We start from the raw sequence: 21,865 nt of genomic DNA on the forward strand, positions 1-21,865 counted from the left end.
AGTGGGTCACTGTGACTACTAAACAATGGCGCAAAGCAAGAAAAGTGTGCGACCATGCGAGGTAGCTGCGACGCGATGAACTGGTGATGCATAGATCTCGTGTTAGAACCTTTTGCTGTATTCATGACCGTCGACGTAAATCAAAGGTATAGTATGTTCGCAAACGAACGAGTTTTACTAAGAATCCATACTTCAACTTTGTTTAAGCTTTAAAATTTATTAAAATATCGGAATGTGGTTACATGAGTATACTAGATTTAATATCTTTTGTTAAGTCATTCAAAATACTTAATATCGACTCATATATTTTCACTTTCTGCGAAATATATGTGATGTTAATCGAGACAATTATGATTCTGAATTATTTTCAATGATAATTAAGGATATTACATGAAAATTGTTAAGATAACGGTTATTCATATCGTAGATATGACTTAAATCGATATAGTTAGAAAATATCACAATGTTATAATTACTCTAACGTAGTGTCATAATTAGTGTAATTGATCTTATTTTTTTTTTTTTTTTTTTTTTTGAAGAGTCCGTTATGAAAACAACCTTGAAAAACATTGTTTTCACGTTCTCATGGAAATGCATTTTAGAATTCACTAAGCCGATAAAATAGTGTCATATAACATTTGTACGTTTTTCGAAATCGTGGAATATTTTGTCGCGTTGGTGGAATCGTGTTATTGGTTTTGCACAGCTGCAGCCGCGATATATAAGGCCACGTTATTTGTCTGATTCATAGTTTTTTCTTCGGTATTGGAAAATAAAACAATTTAATACTTTTTTTAGCGACGTTAAATGAGACATTTTGCATCTTGCGACTTTGTGAGTTTTCTTTCTTAAGAACGTTTCTTTCTTATGATATATTTTCGATATTATAGTTATACAATATGATACACACAAAAGCTTTCTTTGAGCTTAAAAGATTTTACAAAAGGGGATAAATTTATATACATAGTTATATTAATACATTTTTTTCTTATATTATATTTATTCTATATTATACTTAAATATTCCGCGTAAACGAATGAATTATCGTAAATTACTACAGAAGTAGTAGGATTTTGAAATCAGTCAGTCGTTGAGTCACGTTGTGTTCGCCACTGCCGTACCACCGCTTTGATGTTTTTGAGAGTTTCTGAAAGAAATAAAATGTTTCACAAGACACTTATGTTTATAATTCTGATAATTATATGTGCGGCGATAACCTCATTATACATGTATGCGGCTACTACGCCTGTTGCGGCTAATCGGGCTAATCCTATATGCCGGCATACTTTACAGAAACAGCCACAGCAGTTGTAGCGAGTCTAAAGAAACCCAGGGATAAAATAATATTTTTGATCGTAATGGGGTCATTTATGTTAATCTATGATTTCTTAAAATATCAAAATTTTTTTATGAAGAAAGAAGAAGTTTCTTACAAAAACGAGAAAGAGGTTCAGACAGAGGAAAACGTGCCACAAAACCCTAACAAATAAAATGATCTTGGTTCAAATTACGAATACCGCTTCTATAATGTCCATTTATATATTAATGCAGATTAAGTTATATATATATATATATAGGACATTCCATGTCAACTGAGACAGAGCTATGCCCGAAATTTGTCACGACCAAAAAAATCGTTCCTGGGCTCAAAATGTTCGTACTCTCATGTACTTTCGAAGGTCACATGGCGCTTGCGGAAAATTCAAAATGGCGGTCAATAGGGAGACCATTAACCCCATTAAATATCACATTTCATCCGGAAAATGACGATCCCCAAAATTTGTCACGACCAAAAAAATCGTTTTAGGGCTTAAAATGTTCGTACTCCCATGTACTTTCAAAGGTCATATGGCGTTTGCGGAAAATTCAAAATGGCGGATTAAATATGGCTGTAATGCAGAAATGTCACTTGATTCGGATGAAACTCGGTACTAGGGGGTTTTCGAGGTCGCTAATTTCGAATGTGAAGTAAAAAGTTAGAAATTCAAAATGGCGGATTAAATATGGCCGCCCGTAATGCAGAAATGTCACTTGATTAAAACTAGGGGGTTTTTGTCGAATCTGAAGTCTAAATTTGGAAATTTAAAATGGCGGATTAAATATGGCCGCCCGTAATGCAGAAATGTCACTTGATTTGGATGAAACTCGGTACTAGGGGGTTTTCGAGGTCGCTAATTTCGAATGTGAAGTCGAAATTTAGAAATTTAAAATGGATTAAATATGGCCGCCCGTAATGCAGAAATGTCACTTGATTCGGATGAAACTCGGTACTAGGGGATTTTCAAGGTCGCTGATTCCGAATATAAAGTCGAAATTTGGAAATTTAAAATGGCGGATTCAATATGGCCGACCAAACTGCAGAAATGTCACTTGATTCACGTGAAAAAAACTGTCGCTTCAGTAGCGCCAAAATCTGTCGCTCTGAGACCGACAGGATAGTTTGAATGATTTTATGGTACTTTCTTTCAAAAATACGTGTTTGTAGCTATAAATTCGTATTCAATGACTGAAAAACATCAGAAAAGCGATTCTGTAAAAGCATGTACGGCTCTCATCGCCTCCTTTCGTGTTATTATTAACTAACTAAACTATCCATTACTTGAAGGAAAAATCGTAATAATAGTTATAACAACCAATGCAAAATTATTGTTAGGGATTTTTTTGTGTATTCTTTTTTTTGTTTATGCTCTAACTTCTGTAATTTTTTAGATATCGGGATGTATTTTTTTTAATCGATAGAGTATTATGTAAGGAAGGTTAGGATTGAATTTGGCGATGAACGGTAAAGCAGTTTTTTTTAAATAAAATTTAGAATTTTGGTAGAAATGTTTGTGGTTGTTCCGCAAATTTGGAGATATTGATCTATTTCTAATTTTATTATATTCTTTAGTCTTTTCTACCTCTATTTCATATATAATTCTTTAAGATTTGGTTGATTAGACCCAGCTTTATAGCGCAGATCAAAGGTTCCTAATTTTTAGAAAAATGTTTGTAATAGCTTTAACTTCCGTAAAGGACCCCGCACACATCACAGGGAAAATTGGCCATCCGTCGAATTTGCTAAAAATTTGGTACGATGTAGAGTTCATGTCGTCCTGATCAAAAGTCATAATGGGCCCGAGGTCAAAGAATGGACAGTTTCCGAGATACGTAAGGTCAAAGGTCAATAATAGTGCCTCATTCGAAAATTCTATTCTTTGTGTATATCCGCACGTGAGCAATGTTATTGTGTGCGTATGTACCATTCTACGTATGTGTGTGTGAGCGTAGCCTGGTTTGATATATGGCAATATTAATATGGCAATATGGCCACCTACGAAACTAATGCACGGATCGAGATCAAACTTGGCCAGCGTGTTCACCGTCGAAAAAAAGTTTTATTTTTATTTAAGCATGCGTACCATAAACATATTACCCTCACTGACATTATATTGCCATTTGATCTCGTACTCTCCGGTGTGACACAATGGCAGAGTTTCAAGATTGGTGATAGCTAATGAAGACAAGATCGGTTGATAATCCAGCCAATGAAAGCAAGATCGGTTGGTGATCCAGCCAATGAAGGCAAGATCGGTTGGTGATCCAGCCAATGAAGGCAAGATCGGTTGGTTATCCAGCCAATGAAGGCAAGATCGGTTGGTGATCCAGCCAATGAAGGCAAGATCGGTTGGTGATCCAGTCAATGAAGGCAATATCGGTTGGTGATACAGCCGAGGTATTGCTGCTACATTACAAACAAAGCAATTAATTCGATTTTGATTACGATTTGGCTAAATCTAAATAATATACAGATTATTGTACACCGTCATAATAATAGAAACAGTCCATCACTACACGATAATGCGGACAGTTTTTTTTAAGATAATAAGTTTCTTAACCAGTATAGACAATTTAAGACTTGTAAAGACTAGGTAATTCTATTGCTATGATATTTATCTTATATAAAAAAAGCAAGTCATCTTACACCTCAGGGTAATAATGCCCTCGCTGACTGTAAGAATTTACGAAAAATGTATCTTCTTATGTAAGTGTGTGACGTTTAATTTTCTTTTTGCGATTAATACTGCGACTAGTACTGCAATAATTTTTATCATTATGTGTATTATTTAAGCAACGTAAAGCACAATTACAACAAATCAAATCATCATCATTAGCCTGTCATTCTCGACCGCCGTTGAACACAGGCCTCCTCAAGGTGTTTCCATTTTTGTCTATTCTGAGCAGTTTCAATCCAGTTTGTCGAGATTTTTTTAAGATCATCTGTCCATTGAGATGGTGATCTTCCTCGATTTCGCTTATCGCCTTTTGATCTCCATTTAATGATCTTCTTCCATTTACCGTCCTTTAATCTTGCTATATGACCCGCCCAGTTCCACTTCAGCCTTGCAATGCGCTTTATAATGTCCTGAACGCCCGTTCTTCTACGTACTTCCTCGTTTCTGACTCTGTCTTTTAGAGTTAAACCAATCATGCCTCTTTCCATTCTGCATTGTGTTGTTTCCTTACAGATGCTTTAGTGAGGGTTAACGTTTCTGCTCTATACGTAAGGACTGGTAGTACGCACTGATTAAAAGTCTTTCTTTTTAGACTAAGGGCCAATTTCTTCTATGTTGGATAACTCTATTTTTCGGTTAACCTCACTCGTCATTTCTTTCTAACTGCCTCCTTAGAAACTCTTAATTTATGCTGTTGTTTATTTATGCAATTTAGTGCTAAATAATTTTTAATTAATAATTAGAAATATTGTTATAAATGCAAATAAAAGATTCCTTTTATTTGTAATATTTAAATTGTTAGCTAATAATTTTTATCCTAGAGTTATTCAAATAAATTAATTCTAATTATTATGTACCTTTATTCTGTTTAGTATTTTATATATGTATAATAGTTTGCAATACGGATGATATACTTATTTATAATATATTATAGTCATCTTTTATTTATCACCAAAAATTTTATTTTTGATTTTTTAAATATAAATATTATTTTCACATAGCTATGTCTTATAGTAGTAAGTAAATATTTTTTCTGTACTACGCAAAAGTTTTGATTAATACGTAACATGAGAAAATTAAATTTTAGATACTTACAAATTGACTGTATCAAAAATTAAAGAACATTTTGACGTGATTTAATACATGAATTTGGACGTACTGGTATCTAGCCTGCGTTGCGCCCGGTGCAAGCTCTACATTTTGCGCCCCTCCTTTTCCTAATACTTATATATCCCTATTCCTAATACTAATCCCTAATACTACCCTATAATAAAAAATTGAACGTTTGAATTAAAAAAGACGGTTATTTGCTGTAAATAAATTTATTTATTATTTTTATTATTATTTATTATTATATTTATTATTATTATCACACATTTTTTATTATATATTTATTATAATTATAATAAACAAATAAATTAACCAATTATTTTTTAAAATGTATAAACATTGCAATATATTATGGATAATTGATATCCATGAGTTCCATGACTAAATATTCTTAAACTAAATAAAGAGTTTTTAGTGCAAAACAAATAATAAAATATTAAGTCATTAAACAAGCAAAAATAATAAATATTAAAATATATCAATTCTTTTACAACGAAACTTTACGAGCCTTACGCGATGCAAACTCGTCAATAATATTCTCACAATTAAGTTGTCTTGCAACCGAATTTTCTATGGACAAAATGCCCATATTTGTCAGTTTTTGCTGCCCCATAGAAGATCTTAAATATGTTTTGATGAACTTTAATTTGCTAAAACTCCGTTTGCATGAAGCTACAGTAACAGACAGCGTTAAAAATATTCTTAAAGCTATATATCGACATTTGGACAAGTTTCCACTAATGAAAATTAATGGAGTCCCTGAAGCAAGTCTAAGGAACTTGTGGATTCGTAGTCAGCAAAAAGTGTGTGCGCTTGAAATTTTAAAGTTTCTAATTCACTTATAAATTCTGCTCCATTTATGTCGTGTTTGTAATTAAGTGTTAAATCTGCCGCTTGTTTTTTTTAGAATTTCAATAGAAATGTTCTTTAAACTCTGAATAGATAAAAAATTAAAATTTGCAGCAATATTATTAAGTTTTTCAAATCTCCATTGAAAATGAGTTATTAAAGTGTCTATTACTTGAAAAATATTAATTTTTAAATTTTCTTTAGGTGTTATATTGTAATGTGTATCCTGTTTTTTTTGCTTGTCTTCTTTTTTCTACGAAATCACTCTCTATTCTTATCTTTTTACTTAATTTTAACGCTTCATGAAAGATTTTCTCAAAATTTTCATCTCTAAAAAGTTTTGAATTTGTTTAGTCAATCCCTGTATTATTTTTGCAGCCGTGTTTATTGTGACATTTTTTAATTGTAAATTTCTATTTACTCTATCAATAGCTGTCAAAATTCGTGCCCATACTTGCAATGTATGTACAAATTTAAAATTAATATTTGTTAAAAGAAGTTTAGCTGTTGCAACGGTTTCTACATTAAAAGTACTAGAAGACGAAACGTTTAAAGCAGTGACAACTTGTGGGAGCTGAGTATATAAAATATAAAGCATTCACTGCATTTGCTTTGGACGACCACCTTGTATCAGCGGTACATTTCAAAGATATATTAATATTTTTCATTAAAACTTCCCAACGTAGAGTCGACCCAGAAAAAAAGGTAAATAATCTTTGGACAATGCCAAAAAATGTTACCATGTCTGATGTAACACTAGCAGCATTTACGCCAGCTAGATTTAAACTGTGTGCTGCGCATGGTACAAATCGTGCATATTCGTTAATTTGTTGAACTTTAGCTTGAACGCCGTTGTATTTTCCACTCATGTTACTTCTATTATCATAACCCTGCCCTTGAACATTTGCAATATCTAACCCGTCTGCTTTCAACTTTTGTAAAATTTCATTGAATAATCCATCATCTGTTTTTTTTATGAGAGTAAATAAAGTCTATAAAACGTTCTTCTATGCTAACCTTTCCGTTAAAAACTTTTACGTATCTTAAAATTTGAGACATTTGTTCTTGATGTGATACATCTGGGGTACAATCAAATAGAATAAAAACGTACTTGGCAATTTTTATTTTTTTAATAATTTGTGTTTTAACTTTAGTCCCCATTAAACCAATTAATTCGTTTTGGATTAATGGAGAGAAATAAAATGTGCTTCCTTTTTTATGAGCATCGATATGCGTTTTCAACTTTAGATCATATTTTTCTATCATATTAACAGCACTTAAAAGTATTCCTGAACCTAGTTCACCTATTTTTTCATTAGATCCTCTTAGAGCTAAATTATTCTCTGCGCAAAACATAATAATATCAATGTGAACTCTTAGTATATGTCGCCATTTCTCCTTTTCTTGATCTATTGCCATTTGAAGAGAGGCATCAATTGAAGATTTAGATCGTAAACCTTTTTCCAAAGTTTTCCATTTAATATAGTTTTCACGGTGTAGGATGGAGTTCTCATGGTCAGGAATTCTAGGACTTAAATGTCGCCAGTCGTTAAAACCTCGCGCTGGATTAGTGAGTGATGATATTGCGGGATTTGACGGCCATGATGAGTTAAAGAGAATGCAAGGGAAATAGCCTCTCTTTTTTTACTGTAAATTAACCACATTCGTTCTATAAATTGGCCATTAGCTAGTTTTCTTTTAAACCATTTCTTGCTAAATTTTTTATTGTTAGTAGTTTCGAAAAGTGAAAAGTTTGACTTTTTTCCTTGGTCAGGGCCTTGTTCTATAAGAAAACTGCGAATAGAATCATTCAGCGGAAACCATGATCCTGGATCATTTTTATCAAGAGAGGCGGATGTATTATCTGGTTGCAAAGCTTTGGGGATTTCAGGACTTCCGTCTTGCGAAATAGAATCGTCTAAATCTAAATTAGTTGTATCTAAAGGTTCGGTCTCGTTTGTTTGATCATGATGTGATGTGGTAGGTTCTGGTTCTTGACATATTTTATCTACTATGTCGCCAGTTTTTATATTACCCATGTGAGAGTTGCTTGGACAATTTTTGGATACATTCAGATCGGCCTTTGTCCAGCTAATCAAAACTTTTGACATTTTTATATCCTCATTTTCTTTATCCCGCTTTCTCTTCCGAAACTCAGCTCCAGATGGGCGTTTAGGAGGCATAGAACAATTATGTGGTCAAGTTTAAAGCAAACAAAACAGCAATTAGAGCAAAATTTAAATATTGCAAATTGTCCAGCGAGTTATTATAAGTATACTTAATACCTTTATGTTATTTAAGGGTAAGATAAAATATATTGATATACATATTATACGAGCAGTAACAATATTAGTGGCAAACTGTCATGACGCTGGTGGTGGCACGGCAAACCTATGTCATAGATTTCGCGGAGAAATCAAGATCTGGCTACCCGGCGCGGCGGTGCGCCCTCGGGGGGTTCGAGATCCAACTTTTCGCGTGAGTTTCAATTGTTTAGTAGCGTTCGCGGAACTAATGCGACATCGGCTTAAAGCGGCCATAAAGCTTAAGCTCATGGAGGAAGAATTACATTTTTTTTTTAAACTTCTTTTATTTTATCGTCTTGACTGCGCCCCCCTGAAGCTTGTGCCCGGTGCGGGGGCACCAACGGCACCGCTCTAGTTACGGCACTGGCTCATGATAATGTCTTAGGAAGTAAATTGACAATTTTGTTACCAGAGAATAAAAAATAAATTAAGAATAAATTGTATTGGTAATAAACGGCAAATATATATGGTATACACCTATAAGATAACGCTTTTAAATGTGATATACATAATTTCTCGCACAAATATCGCTGCTAATATATCGTTAAATAATAATATTATTAAATCAATTACATAGCTTTTAGAGACTAGATTGGTTTATAGTTTCTTTACTTAAGTAATTTTCTATATAATACAATCTATATTAGGCTTATCTAGTTATATATTGCTTTGCCAGTTACACATTATTTTATAAATCTCTTCTGTCGCATAACATAAAGACGTAAACGACAATTTGGTCTATAAAAAGCACCCATACAAAAAAAGTGAAAGTCAACCTGGAATTGCGGGTCACGCGAACTTTCGCCCGAGCTCGGTTTTTCTCGGTCGACAATAATTTTCCCGCGCCTTATGGCCCCCCGGGCCCGTTTCTCGACCCTGATTTACGTTTCTCACGGACTTTTACAGCGACCATGAAACTCGTCCTAGCGGGATCTCACCTGATGCTCGCCCTATCGACTTTCGCGCACGTAATATGCTGCGTGTTATCGATCTTCCTCCTTTCTCGCACCTTTTATTTATTTAACAATTTCTCACGCTAGTTATTTATCGATTGAATAATTTTTTTTCTTACATGACTATCTTCCGTGGGGAGTACCTTCTACACGGGTAAATCTGTTTCTCAGTAAACAAGTGAGGTATAAACAATTAAAAATAATTAAAGTATTAGTTAAGCCTAAGAATAAATGCTGTTACCCAAACAAAAAATTCCGGTATGTTTGGCGGAATTACACCTGCGTCTACACACACAGATATCATTTTATAAATATTTTAGAAATAAGATAAAGGAACACACGAAATTGACAATTCTTTATGTTGACATATTACCAACAAAATCGTTGTACTGTTTCAGTTTCTGCAGTATATTCATACTTTTCTGAAGATTTTTTCTACTTTACTTGACATACTTTCTTTCGACCCAAACGTTGATATGTAAATTTCCTCGACTTATGTACACATTTTTTAATAAACCGACTATAATATGTACTGCTGATGATGCTATCTGTGCTTCTTGAGAAAAAATGTAAGTATTATCATTAATTTTTTTCTTGAATCCAGGCATCAAAACGTTCAGACCTGTGCCTTTTGGCACAGAAATCTAAAAAATGTAAAATAAACATCAATAAAAATTGAACAGGAAAACCATTCTGTAAATAGTTAAACCAGTAAATATAAATACATTGGTATATTAATATCTAACTAGTATTAAACATTTCGTAGCGTAAATTTCTCTTAATTAGTCATTTACATATTCTAAAAATAAATAAATTTGTTACAAAGCACAATTACTAACTTATTTCACTTTACAATAATATCGTACGCTTAAAATAGACAAATATCGAGCGTTAGGAATTAGAAATTGCAGGTCGCACGAGTTCAAGGCAAACGCTCTTAGGTCGAGCCGATGGTCGAGCGACTAATTTTTCTTACTTGTCAATGTAGTCGGGACACGCGACGGCAGAGAGTTTAGAACCGACGAAAACGTAGAATTTAGTGATCTATTTTTAGGCAAGCGCGCCTTGGGCGGTCGCCGAGCAACTACCTGGGACTAAGTTGGTATTTCATACAGATAAAGATCAGACCGAATCCATAGTTAAGTCACAAACGCGACTGTCAATGTACATGTGATCCAAACGTACAATGTATGTTCCATAAATCTATCATGAGTGTTCAATTTAGCCAATTTCAATTGTAACAATTCAAAATCAATCTTCCTATAATGACTATTCAGTTTTAAATATCTTCATAACTAAGCCTCAAATTAACATACTACTCAAAATCTATTTAACATTATACAAAGATTAATGCAATTACATAAATTATCTAAAGCATTTTGTTATCAGTTTATATAGCTCTAAAGTTTAATTTGTAAAAATCTTATAATAATCTCTAGCTTCAAAGCTACTGGAGTTTTAACCTCATTAATTACTGAGAGAAGAAGCTCCAATCTAGATTTATCAAAAAATCCGCAAATAAAAGAAAAAGGATGAAATATCCGGCATTCGTATCTAAAAGATTAATCAAATTTTGAAGTTAACTCAAACTTAAATAAGCGCGTTAAAACTTTTATACGAGGACTCTCTTTCCTTTTTTTTCTCTTTCTCTCTCGTAGAATTCTTCGTCCGATATTCCAGTTTTAATCTTTAGCTGATTATATATAGAAGTTCAAAGGAAGTTTCTATACAAATTTTAAAACATTACCATAAGAAAGAAATAAATGTGCAATTAATTCACATCATACGTTATAACGAACCTTAACTCGCAAGAGTTATATTGGTTTGGAACGAAGATAAAACCTTCGTCACAACAGGTATATCTTCCGAATACAAAAGTTTTGCGAATTAGCAAAGTTCGCGCAAACTGTGAACGCCGTCGTCTTCCTTAACTCGTTTCGTCACGAGAACGGTGCTACGCGCTCATTTATAATGTACACAAGTAGTAGTCACGTGAGAACATTGCGAAGAAAGAGAAAATACGAGGACATACAATTACACTCTTCTGCATTTTAATACGAAAAATGAAATATGTATTTAAAACATCCAAGTAAAACTGTATAAAATAATCTAAATAAAAACAGTTAGTTTACTCAGAAAAGGAAGAAACAGGAAAAAGAAAGAAAAAAAAACATAAAAAAAAGAGAAAAAAATAAAGTTAATAAGAATAAAGGTATAAGGTATATACATAAGTATCAGGCAATTTATACAGTCGCGATATTAATTACGACTCAAAGAACTGTTCATCTCTTCGAAAAAGACAAATTATTGGTAAGATAATTTATATTGTTACAAATATATTTTCACTATCTTCTTTACATGAAGTTTTCGCTTCTATAGTCAAAATCGGTTTTCCTTCAAGAATTCTATTATCAAAATCCACATTCACACACAATTTTAAACTGATATCGAATACACGTGTAGTTTCTGAAAGATCAGAAAGATACAAAAAATATATAAATATTCAACTAATAAGAAAGTAATTTTGAAAGTTTTTTGTACAAAATTTAATATAAAACTTTTTTTTAAATATATGTTTAAAAAGAGAAAATGTTGTATTTTAATAAAAAAGACGTGAAATAATTAAATATCTGGTCTCGCATAAGAATACTCATCTCTAGATGACAAATCCATCTTTTCAAGCGAGCGAAAAGATTACTTCGACGGCGAATCTGTTACTAATAACGAATATCTTTAAACTAGTCCCAAGACACAGTACCGCGTTGTCTTTTGCCCTACCTCGCTTTCTCGTGTTTAACAATATTGTTTGTTTATTAGAGAGAGAATATCGTATGTACCTATACATTTATAGATAGATTTATTTAATTTCAGCTATACAAAGCCATGAAATGGACTTGGTTTACAATATACCTTAAACACACTCATACCAACTTTTTTAACCTAACGCGTGACATTGTTAATTCCTTATTCCGTACTTTTTATTTTCTTCTAGAAAAACCATCCTTTAATTAAACCCCAACACGCCTAAGCCTATTATTTACACGTTAAACTCACAACCTAAACTCAGAAATACTTGACTTAGTCCGCTTCGGCAGTATCAAGCCAAGAAACGGACATTATACACCTATACACAAACACATACCTTTTAACCGCAACGCGCAACAACTAATATTCCCTATATTTCCTTAAATTCTTCCCAAATCTCCTTTAGACGCATATCTCTCTTTGTTTCTAAAATAACCTTCCTTACATCCTACTTTTTCTTTATCCCTACCTTTACCTTAATATTACAACTATTTCCTGTTTTTCAACCATATCTTAATATATTAATAATTCTTTACCTTTACCTTCAAATATTGACGCAACTCTCTCATCTTACAATACATATAATAAACTTATGACTAATAACAAATCTCTTGCTATCTAACTAATGCTATCCTATATCCCCAGTCCTTCCGAACTCATCACACCTCCCTATATATGCCCTTGCCTCCTCTTTTTTCTTCTTCCAATAGCATCACTTCCGTGCTCTCGAATCGCTCCGTTCCTCTTCATTATTTGCCAAAATCCTCTACACTGCTTCTTATTCGGTCCTAGTAAATTTCCTCCCAGCTCTTCTTCTCTCGTTCTCACCGAAGCAACATATATTTCCTCCTCGCACGTTCGTTCTCTAGTTATCTTCTCATGCCTCCTATCTACCGTTGCATAATTAATATACCTGGATTCGCCTCCGTGCCATTCAGAGATTCTAATATTTCCAGAAAACTGCTGCATCCTTTAAACAAGCCTTGCGTGTCCACCTTCTTTTACCTTTCCTTTCCTACAACGCAGACAGGTTTCGCCAGTCCTTGTTCCAGGAATACGCCAGGAATACGCTTTCCTATACCTTTCTTCTTTTCATGACATCTCTTCTTTATCGTAGGCTTAACCTTTCCTCAGCTATGCTTATCTTCTTTTACTTTCCATTTCCTGGAACGCCTCTAGGCCCGCCCATCCTTGTGTTCTAGCTTTATTTCACCTTTCTTCTTTCCAACTCCATTGACACGGAACTCGAGAGATTTTCTTCCTTCTTCGATAATCCTCTTCACATTTAATCCTCCCTTGTTTCGTATAGCCTCTTCTATAACAGCACTTCTTTCACCTGCCTCTTGTCCTCTCCTCTGTTTTCTATCCTTTACCTCTTTTCCTTTTCTTATTCTTGTCCAATATTTCCTGTCCCAAACTAAGATTCACATGTGTTCTGAGTTCAGAGTTCAACCTGTCATCTTTTTAACTATCTACTTAACCTATACTTAATTCACGACCGAAGGCTCCTTAGCTAATCATTTACCATACAATCATCTTTACAATCGATCGAAACCTTCCCTACTTTACCTACATACCTTTCCCGCCTATACCGCCCAACCGACTCGTCACCATAACCTCATCCTACCACGGTCTCTAAATACTTTTATATAACTTTTTTCTACTTGCGTCCAACTATCTCCCTTCATTATCATCGCATCCCCTGCTTACACCCTATCTTTCCAATATTCCTACTTGCCCCATACTAATCTTTAAACCCAGAAACAAAGCTAAAATCACACAACGCACTTTCACCGCTACCATTCACACACGCTCCCTCTAACCAAGTCCTACCTATACATTTATAAAAATTTGCGTTATGTCCAGTGAATAAAAATAGTAAAAAAAGAATCTTTTACTTGCTTTTATTGTTAGATATACGCAAAATCGAATAAATGCTTGATGAATAAGTAAATATTACATTTTTATGTATTATATCTACATTTATAATTGCAAGAGAAGGACAAAGCTCATATATTCGTTGGACACGATGGAATATGATAATTCCAACAGTTCAAGTATTTATTTTTATTTTTATATATAAAGAGAGTTTATAATAAATCGTATGTTTCCGTAAAATTATATTTAACTATAAATACTTTATGAAATGTTTAATCATATATAACATTAGTCAATAAATTTGACGAAGTATCGAATTTAATTTTTGTAATAAAGCTTATTCTGTGATCCTTTATTTTTGTGATATAAAATCTTATGGTTTTAATAATTTGATATTTTGTATAACGTAAGTTTAATCAATTGTAATACATCGCATATGCGTAATATAAATTGTTAAATTTTTCAACGTAGATATTTTAATTATCTAGAATCGTCTAGCCCGGGAACAATGTATTCTTTAACTGAATTAGTAAATATTTTTTTTATTATTATAGATAGAGTATGTTTTAAGTTTAAAGCATACATATTTTTTTCTCAATAATTTAAGATTTAATAAATGATAAATTTTGCGATATATCGCGCAGGATATTGAGCAATCGATCATTTCTAAAAAAAACATTTTTTTCCTCAGATTCCACGTCGTTTGCAGAATAGAACTTCCTTTTACTCTTGCTCCCTTCGTCACGAGCCGAAATTGCGTGCGGCCCGAGAAATTCGCTGGAAAAAGGAACGATCTATAGCTGTCGAGTGCGATCCATTACACTTCATTTTATCCCCTCGGCTCCATCGGCGCTCTCTCTTTTCCGCGCGCGCCTTCTTTTGATCTTTCGAGTGAGGCATGTCGGCAGAATAAACGATCGCCATTGTGCACAGTATAACGTAGTTTCTGGTTTCCCCAGTAATAATGCGTCACTCTTTTTGTACTAATTGTCGTGGCGAGCTTTAAGTGTACCGGCATCCTCTTTTCTTCCGGAATTTTTTAATATTTGAAAAATGTCATATAGTGTATTCTAAATATAATCATGTGAAACCTTTAAGAGTGAATTTTATACATGATATAACTTTTCATACAATTATTTGTTGCATCTATAAAATCCCTGATTAATTTTTGGTTTTGACATATTTTGTAAATTTATAGACAATTCAAGCTTTAGAGTGCTAAAACTCAAGAATGCTTGAATTGTAAGAATGCTTTGCAAGGACAGTTTTATGGTATAAAATTCTTGATACTCTCTACCCCTTTCCTATTCTCAATCCTTAAATCAACAATTCTATAGTTAAATTAGAGTAATCAGAAATTTTATTTCTCTTATGAAGTTTAGAAGTTCAATTTCTTATATTCTAGAATTCTAATTTTTTTTTTAATAATTATTATGAAAATTATTATATTTTCAATATATGTATTTTTCTATATCTGCATTTCTGTAGTAATTTCTTTAGTTACGGTTTCTCGCATTACAATTAAAAAATTTGAGTTTATATCCGATAATGTAAAAGTATAAACTTTTACAATAAAGCTAAGTAATATTACGGCCGATATCCCGAGCAATATTAGGATGTTGATAAAAAACTATATATAAAATTTAAATTTTAATTATCAAGCCAACGTTTCGATCTTACTTGGTCTTCCTCAGGGTATAAGGTAGCATTACATTCAAAGTTACATAATAATAAAAGTATAAAAATAAAAATAATAACTGTTGGAGTTTACATTAGAAACATTGAAAAATATAGTCATCGCCGGTGAACAATACGACACGCAATAGAAACAAAGTCAAAGTCAAATTCGAATTAAACGTTGTCACGGGGTACATAATTGCAATAAAATTGTTACTAATTACAATTAATAGCGATCTGAGTCGCAGTTGATGGAAATGCTAATTGGGTGCATTTTCTGTATATTCTAAACAGCGGTCCTCTGTAGGATTTGATTGTATCCTGGTATTTTTACAATAAATAAATAACTGCACGAAATATTTTCCTGTCAATCGCAATGGTTTCCTTTAAAGATACCATTGTCTCGCTCAATTCTTTCCATTATCGCGTCCTTGCTTGAACTCAGACGTCACTAACTGTAGGCTGTCGCACCTGCAGGTTTCGTTCTGCTTGAACGGAAGATATACGTCGTGGATGAAACCAGCGGCAAATGCTGACGTACGCGACGAATTGCGGAATATATAGTAGTCGGCATAAAAAGATGAGGTAATATTTGGAAATGTCGGTTGAAAATATTTCGCATATGAAAAGTTATTGAGGCACAAAGAGGGCTCGTCAGTGGGGAGCAAATTCGTAAGGAATATCTTGAATCATTTATTCTTTTTAGACGAATACCATCAAAGTGACCGAAAATAACGTAGACCTCGTAAATATTTTTACTTTTATTCAAAAAATATATACGTCACTATGCGAATGGCAAATATGATTTAAATTTACAATTCACACTGGGTGAATAATAATTCTTTTGCGAATATCATCTTTTATTTCTATTCGATTTCGACAAATATTTCGAATTATGATATAAATTTTCATTATTCAATTATCTCAATAGTAAAATTAGCTGATAAAAAGAAGCAATGTAGATTCTAAAAAACAATTCTTATCACCTTATCGTCAATTTTAACGGAACGCAAATATGTTCAAGCGCGTCGTCCACGAAAGAAAATTGAACAAATATCCGCGCATTTTACACGGCCGCGTATTTGCGCCACTCGATATGCAGTAAATATGTAAAGAAGCTAGACTGGGAAACCTTGCGGGAAATGATCGACCACGTAGCAAGCCACGTGTAGCCAAGAAAAAGTTTTACGGACGGACATTCGCGCGACTGGGAAACGAGGACGAGCGTATCCTTTACGGCTGAATTCTTCAAGTACTCGGTGAATTATCCACGCTCTCCCATTTCCCTCGCCACGATGTGTGCTCCCGCGGGCGACGATGTCGGGGGAATGCATAATTCCATCGTGTCTTCTGAACATTTGGCCGGATCGTTTGTCTAAGCTGCTATACTGTTTTGTGTCGCCAACAATGCTCATAATAATGTTTCGCGAATGAATGTTCGTCGCGCGAGGCGCGACATTCGCCTGGAATTATTATGCGGTATCTCGAAATGAATGTGATCCGACGAGTTTGGAAATCTTTGAACTGTGAAATACATTGGATTGTAGAATATGCAAATCCTGGGATTCATGAATCTTGGGGTTTAAGCATACAACAGAAATGGTGACTATCGGAATCCTTGACTTCTAATATGCATGTTCAAATTGGAAACCATAACATTGTTGCATCTTGAAATTGTTTATTTAGTTTTTAAATTTTACGAATTTTTTTTTTTATTTTTCTCTAAATTTTGTAGTCCATAATATAGTTGTACTAAAGTTTAGAATGTATAAAGAACTGTTTATGTTCGAGAATTTATCATGATCCTTAAATTTTGGAATTTGGGGAGAATTTATAAATTATTACATGGCTGTTACTCTCGAGATATTTGATTATTCCATGTTTGTTAAATATGTCTAATTTTCTAAATGTTTTGATAATTACAAAGGAAGATACATTGTGAAGAGGATAAATTATAAAAATTTGGTATTTTTTTGTGTTTAGCAGTAATTTTTACTTTACGAGATTTATGGAATGACATCTCGTATTGAGTCATGTGATTTTATTATTAAAATATTGTATTTTAAGGTAGTACGTCCGTAAACTCATTTTCTTAAGAATCTTGTAAAATTTGGACAGCATATCAATGTAAACACGCTTTACTGCACACATATGCAATTAGAAAAAGATTGAGGAAGGTCAATTAGCACTTGTACGGTACTTGTACGGTCATGGAATTGTTGCTTTAACAAATATTTTTCTGCTTGTTTCAGCTACGGTGACATGGTTCCGAAAACGATTGCGGGGAAAGTCGTCGGGGGTGTATGCTCCTTGAGCGGCGTCCTAGTGATCGCTTTACCGGTACCTGTAATCGTCAGCAACTTCAGCAGAATATATCATCAAAACCAACGTGCTGATAAGCGGAAGGCGCAAAGGGTGAGTGCAAGATACTTCAAAAATATATTACATTACTTGTATAAAATTTAATAACAGGACAATTTTTTGCAACTTGAAAAGCAGAGTTAAAAATAAATGATAGAGCATCAATCATCTTTCAATTTTGAAATAAACTTTAACGTAATTTTTATTCGAAACTTTTGGTTATTAAGATATCGAATGGTAAAATGGAAAAATTTGAAAAATCGTGTAAAATGTAGAAGAAAAGTTGATTCTATAGTTCACGCAAAATCGGTAAAATTAACTATTTGTTAATTCTGAAGAAAAAATTTGTGGCAGAAGAAATCTATCATATATGAAGTCAGTATCACACAATCCTGTATTAATTTAACATGTCTTTCGCGTTTAATTATTACATCTTAGATTGATATGTATCCATTACAATTTTATGTAGGATGTCTCTTGAAATGTGTGCCTCTTTTTCACGTGTACGATGCGCATCTACAAATAGCCTCGTCACTATTCGCGCGGTCGAGTGTACATTTTATTCTGGTACAATGGATATCGATACTTCTGGATGCTGTCTTCGGACTAGAAAACTCGCTTCGCTAGCTCAAGGCCGTTCTCGTAACAAAGTCGCGAGCGAGGCAGAGCAACCGAGCTTTTCTCCCGTTGTTTTATTATGTCGCGTGACTGCTACTGTAATAAGAAAAAATTGCGGAATATATTATTAATAAAAATTGCTTTCTAGAATACAAGACGCTTTGAAATAATGCCGACGCACGACAATATATCGCGCGGAGAGAAAGAAATAATGTTAAGAAATATCTATTTAGGCAACAAAATATAAATTTTATTTAAATTTTGTTGCCTGCAATGCGTGATGACGTGTACCAAGTAGCGAGATTTATATTCTAAATCTTTTCGTAAAACGGAGAGATAAAATAGAACAATCTTAAATCGTAGAAATTTGCAACTCACTGCGAGTTGATTTTCATGCAACAATATCGAGAATGACGTGGCTGCGATCGCGGAACGTATTTTCGCGGTCGACATTCTCGTATAAAAGGTGAGGAACTCTCCCGTCGCCATTTTCGTATCCTCCCAATATCGACGTTTCGAAAGATATTTCTTCCATTATAGGGAGGAAGTGGTGGTCCCTAGTCGGGTTGCAGTCGATGACACGTTAGCTCGTTTCGCGTCGTCGTTTCCAGAAGTCGGACGATTTATTCTCACCCACGTGTAGCTTGTAACTTCGTCCCCGTGGCACAGTTTACGACCATTTAACCGAGCATTTCACAAACTGATGTCATCAAGAAAGGAAAACAAGTTATTCCTTTCGGATGAAGACGTTAAAACTTTTGTTATTTTCTTTACCTTTATTATTATATTATTTTCTCAAGCTTATAGTTTCCAAAAAGTAAGAGGTTAATTAAAGTACGCATTCTTGATTGAAAATTAATATAACAATTTGTTAGTAATATTAAAATGTTATAGTACCTATATAAAAAATTTTTTTATAAACAATACTTGATTTAAAATAAGTTAAGTAGATTTTTGAAAATTAGGTTTTCATAGTTAAATTAATACTGTCACGTTAGATGTCGTTAATTATTATTTAAATAATTTAATTCTTTTTTATAAATATCGAAAAGAAGAGGCATCTTTTTCCGAGCTCCTTAAAAGTCTCTCTTATAGTATCACGATGAAATAAGGACAGTCATTCTCGCACACTCGTTTCCCTCCTGTGACACGATTACCATTTTTAGCGTCGACATTTCGGCGGCGCATCGATCGATCCGTAAAAAGAATTCTGGCCGAATTCGTTTCGAAAAATAAAGAGAAGAAAATGGCAAAATCATCGCCTCGAATATCTTCCCGTGAGACGCCGCGTCTAGCTCTTGTATCCTCTCATGCAGAATATCATCCACTGGCGCGCGATATTTTTACAAGACTCGCGGGCGTGTGTGTGTGTGTGTGTGTGTGTGTGTGTGTGTGTGTGCGCGCGTGCAAGATTTATTTCGAAAGGCGAGATCTTTTAAATCTCTCCCGCGCGAATGGACGATTTATTCCCGCACGTGTACGCTTATGCGTCTACTTTGCTCACGCCCGGCACACTTGCAACGATTTAAGGAGACATCGACGACTCGTTCGGATCGATCTGCAGAAGAGGGATAGAGTCACGCTCAGCTGAAGGAAGAAGTCAGCTGCGCGCTGCCTTAAATCTTGCCTGTACGCTCGATTTTGCAAAAATGTACCATGTTGCGAGTAAAAAGGATTTACGTTGCAGTTATAAATCGAACGATATAATTCACTCTAACTTGCAAAATTGTACCGTCGAGCAAAACTTTTTCAGGGCGCAATTTCTTGAGAACTAAGAAATTAACCAGATGTTGCAGAAAGATGGGTAGATTTCCAGATATTGTCATTTGCGCTATCTAAACATTAACCCTCCATTGCCCTCGTTCAGCAAACAAACGTCAGTACTCTCGTGTTAGTGCCGTGCCGCGCTATAGTGTGTTTGTCACTGTATTAGATTGTATATTTTACATTATTTATCATGTAGGGGCATTTTTGTGTTTCGAGAATATTCATTTGGTTAATATTACTTATTGTTCTGCTATTTATTAAAAACTTAGTCGCGATCTTTTAGATATATTTAATGTAAAGAATATATAAAAAGTAATATTTTATTAATTTATAGTTTTTTTATTTGTCAATAAAAATCATGGACTGTAGAAGCATTTACTTTTTTAGGAAACTGTCAATGAGATAGAAACGCTACGTGATATGATAACGTTATAAACAATATAAACGAAGCAATTAAGCAATTGTATTATTTTATGATTCGAAGAACTCTATAGAAGATTAATATCTTTGTTTTATCCATTATAATTTGATTCTCTTTCTTTCTTCTTCCTTTTCTCTCTTTCTCTTTTTCTGTCTGTCTATCTATTTATCTCTTGTTTTCTGCTCTTAATTTTAGTCTATTTTGTAATTTTTTGAATTGGTTCGAATACGGAATTGCGAAGTCTCGGATCACTCGGTTTCGCGAAGGTCGACTTGCCGATGCCGCGCAGATCTGCATTGCAGATGCAGTCGCATCTACATATGCATGGACACGTTTGTTCTGATTCTCGTTCTTGAACAGCGACGGATTTTTCGTCAACCGGCTTCTTTCCTGCGCCTCGTTGACGTTTGAACTTTTGCGCTGTGAGTTCTCGTGACACTCTCTTGGAATCGCGCGACACGACGCGTCGTGTATCTAGAATTTTAAGTGCTCTGGTGAACGATATGCTTTTTAGTGTTACCACGAATAACATTTTGAAAACGGAACCTTTATAAAATTTGATACAGTTCTCTTCTTTGAAAGATTTTTCGTTACAGAAATCTTGAAGATTTTTGAACTGTCAAAATAGGAATCGTAAGTTTCATGTTAAAAAATTAATAAGATCTGAGAACGATTCTAGATTATTCTGAGAGACTGAAGGAATAAGCGCGGCTAAAGGAACGGCGGAAGGATAACTGTCCACATGAATATCTGGCAGTATTCTGCTTATTTCCATGATTCATGCTGATTCAAGGAGCTTTACAATCGTTCATTACGTATTCCATACGCTGCGATTTCCAGTCTGCGCGACTCCTATATATACAGGGTGTCCGAAAAATCGCCTACTCCACTTCGGGAGGTGATTCGGGACCCAAAAACAAGCAAAAAAGTTCATACAAACATAGGTCCGGAAATGAGCCGTTTCCGAGTTATAGCCACTTCTATGTTCAAAAATCGTAATTTAGAATCCGCTTGACATCCCTTTTTCTTAATTATTTCTTAAATTAAAAATTTTTATTTTTAAATATCACCTAATTCATTAAAACTTAAACGATCCATTGATGAATACGGAAAGATTAGATACAA

At 33.9% G+C, this 21,865-nt stretch overlaps 1 protein-coding gene across 9 annotated transcripts in view; it reads left to right on the plus strand.

The window, feature by feature from the left end:
• Positions 1 to 21,865, plus strand: part of LOC112453171 (potassium voltage-gated channel protein Shal) — a 193,360-nt gene that overhangs the window by 72,442 nt on the left and 99,053 nt on the right. For all 9 annotated transcript variants that reach the window (XM_025013773.1, XM_025013771.1, XM_025013770.1 and 6 more), the window contains exon 2: positions 17,826 to 17,988. In XM_025013773.1, coding sequence (XP_024869541.1) covers positions 17,826 to 17,988 — 163 coding nt within the window. The remainder of the gene's footprint in view (positions 1 to 17,825; positions 17,989 to 21,865) is intronic.

This window comes from Temnothorax curvispinosus, unplaced genomic scaffold, assembly GCF_003070985.1.
Source record: "Temnothorax curvispinosus isolate PA1 unplaced genomic scaffold, ASM307098v1 QBEX01004104.1, whole genome shotgun sequence".
Taxonomy (NCBI): domain Eukaryota; kingdom Metazoa; phylum Arthropoda; class Insecta; order Hymenoptera; family Formicidae; genus Temnothorax; species Temnothorax curvispinosus.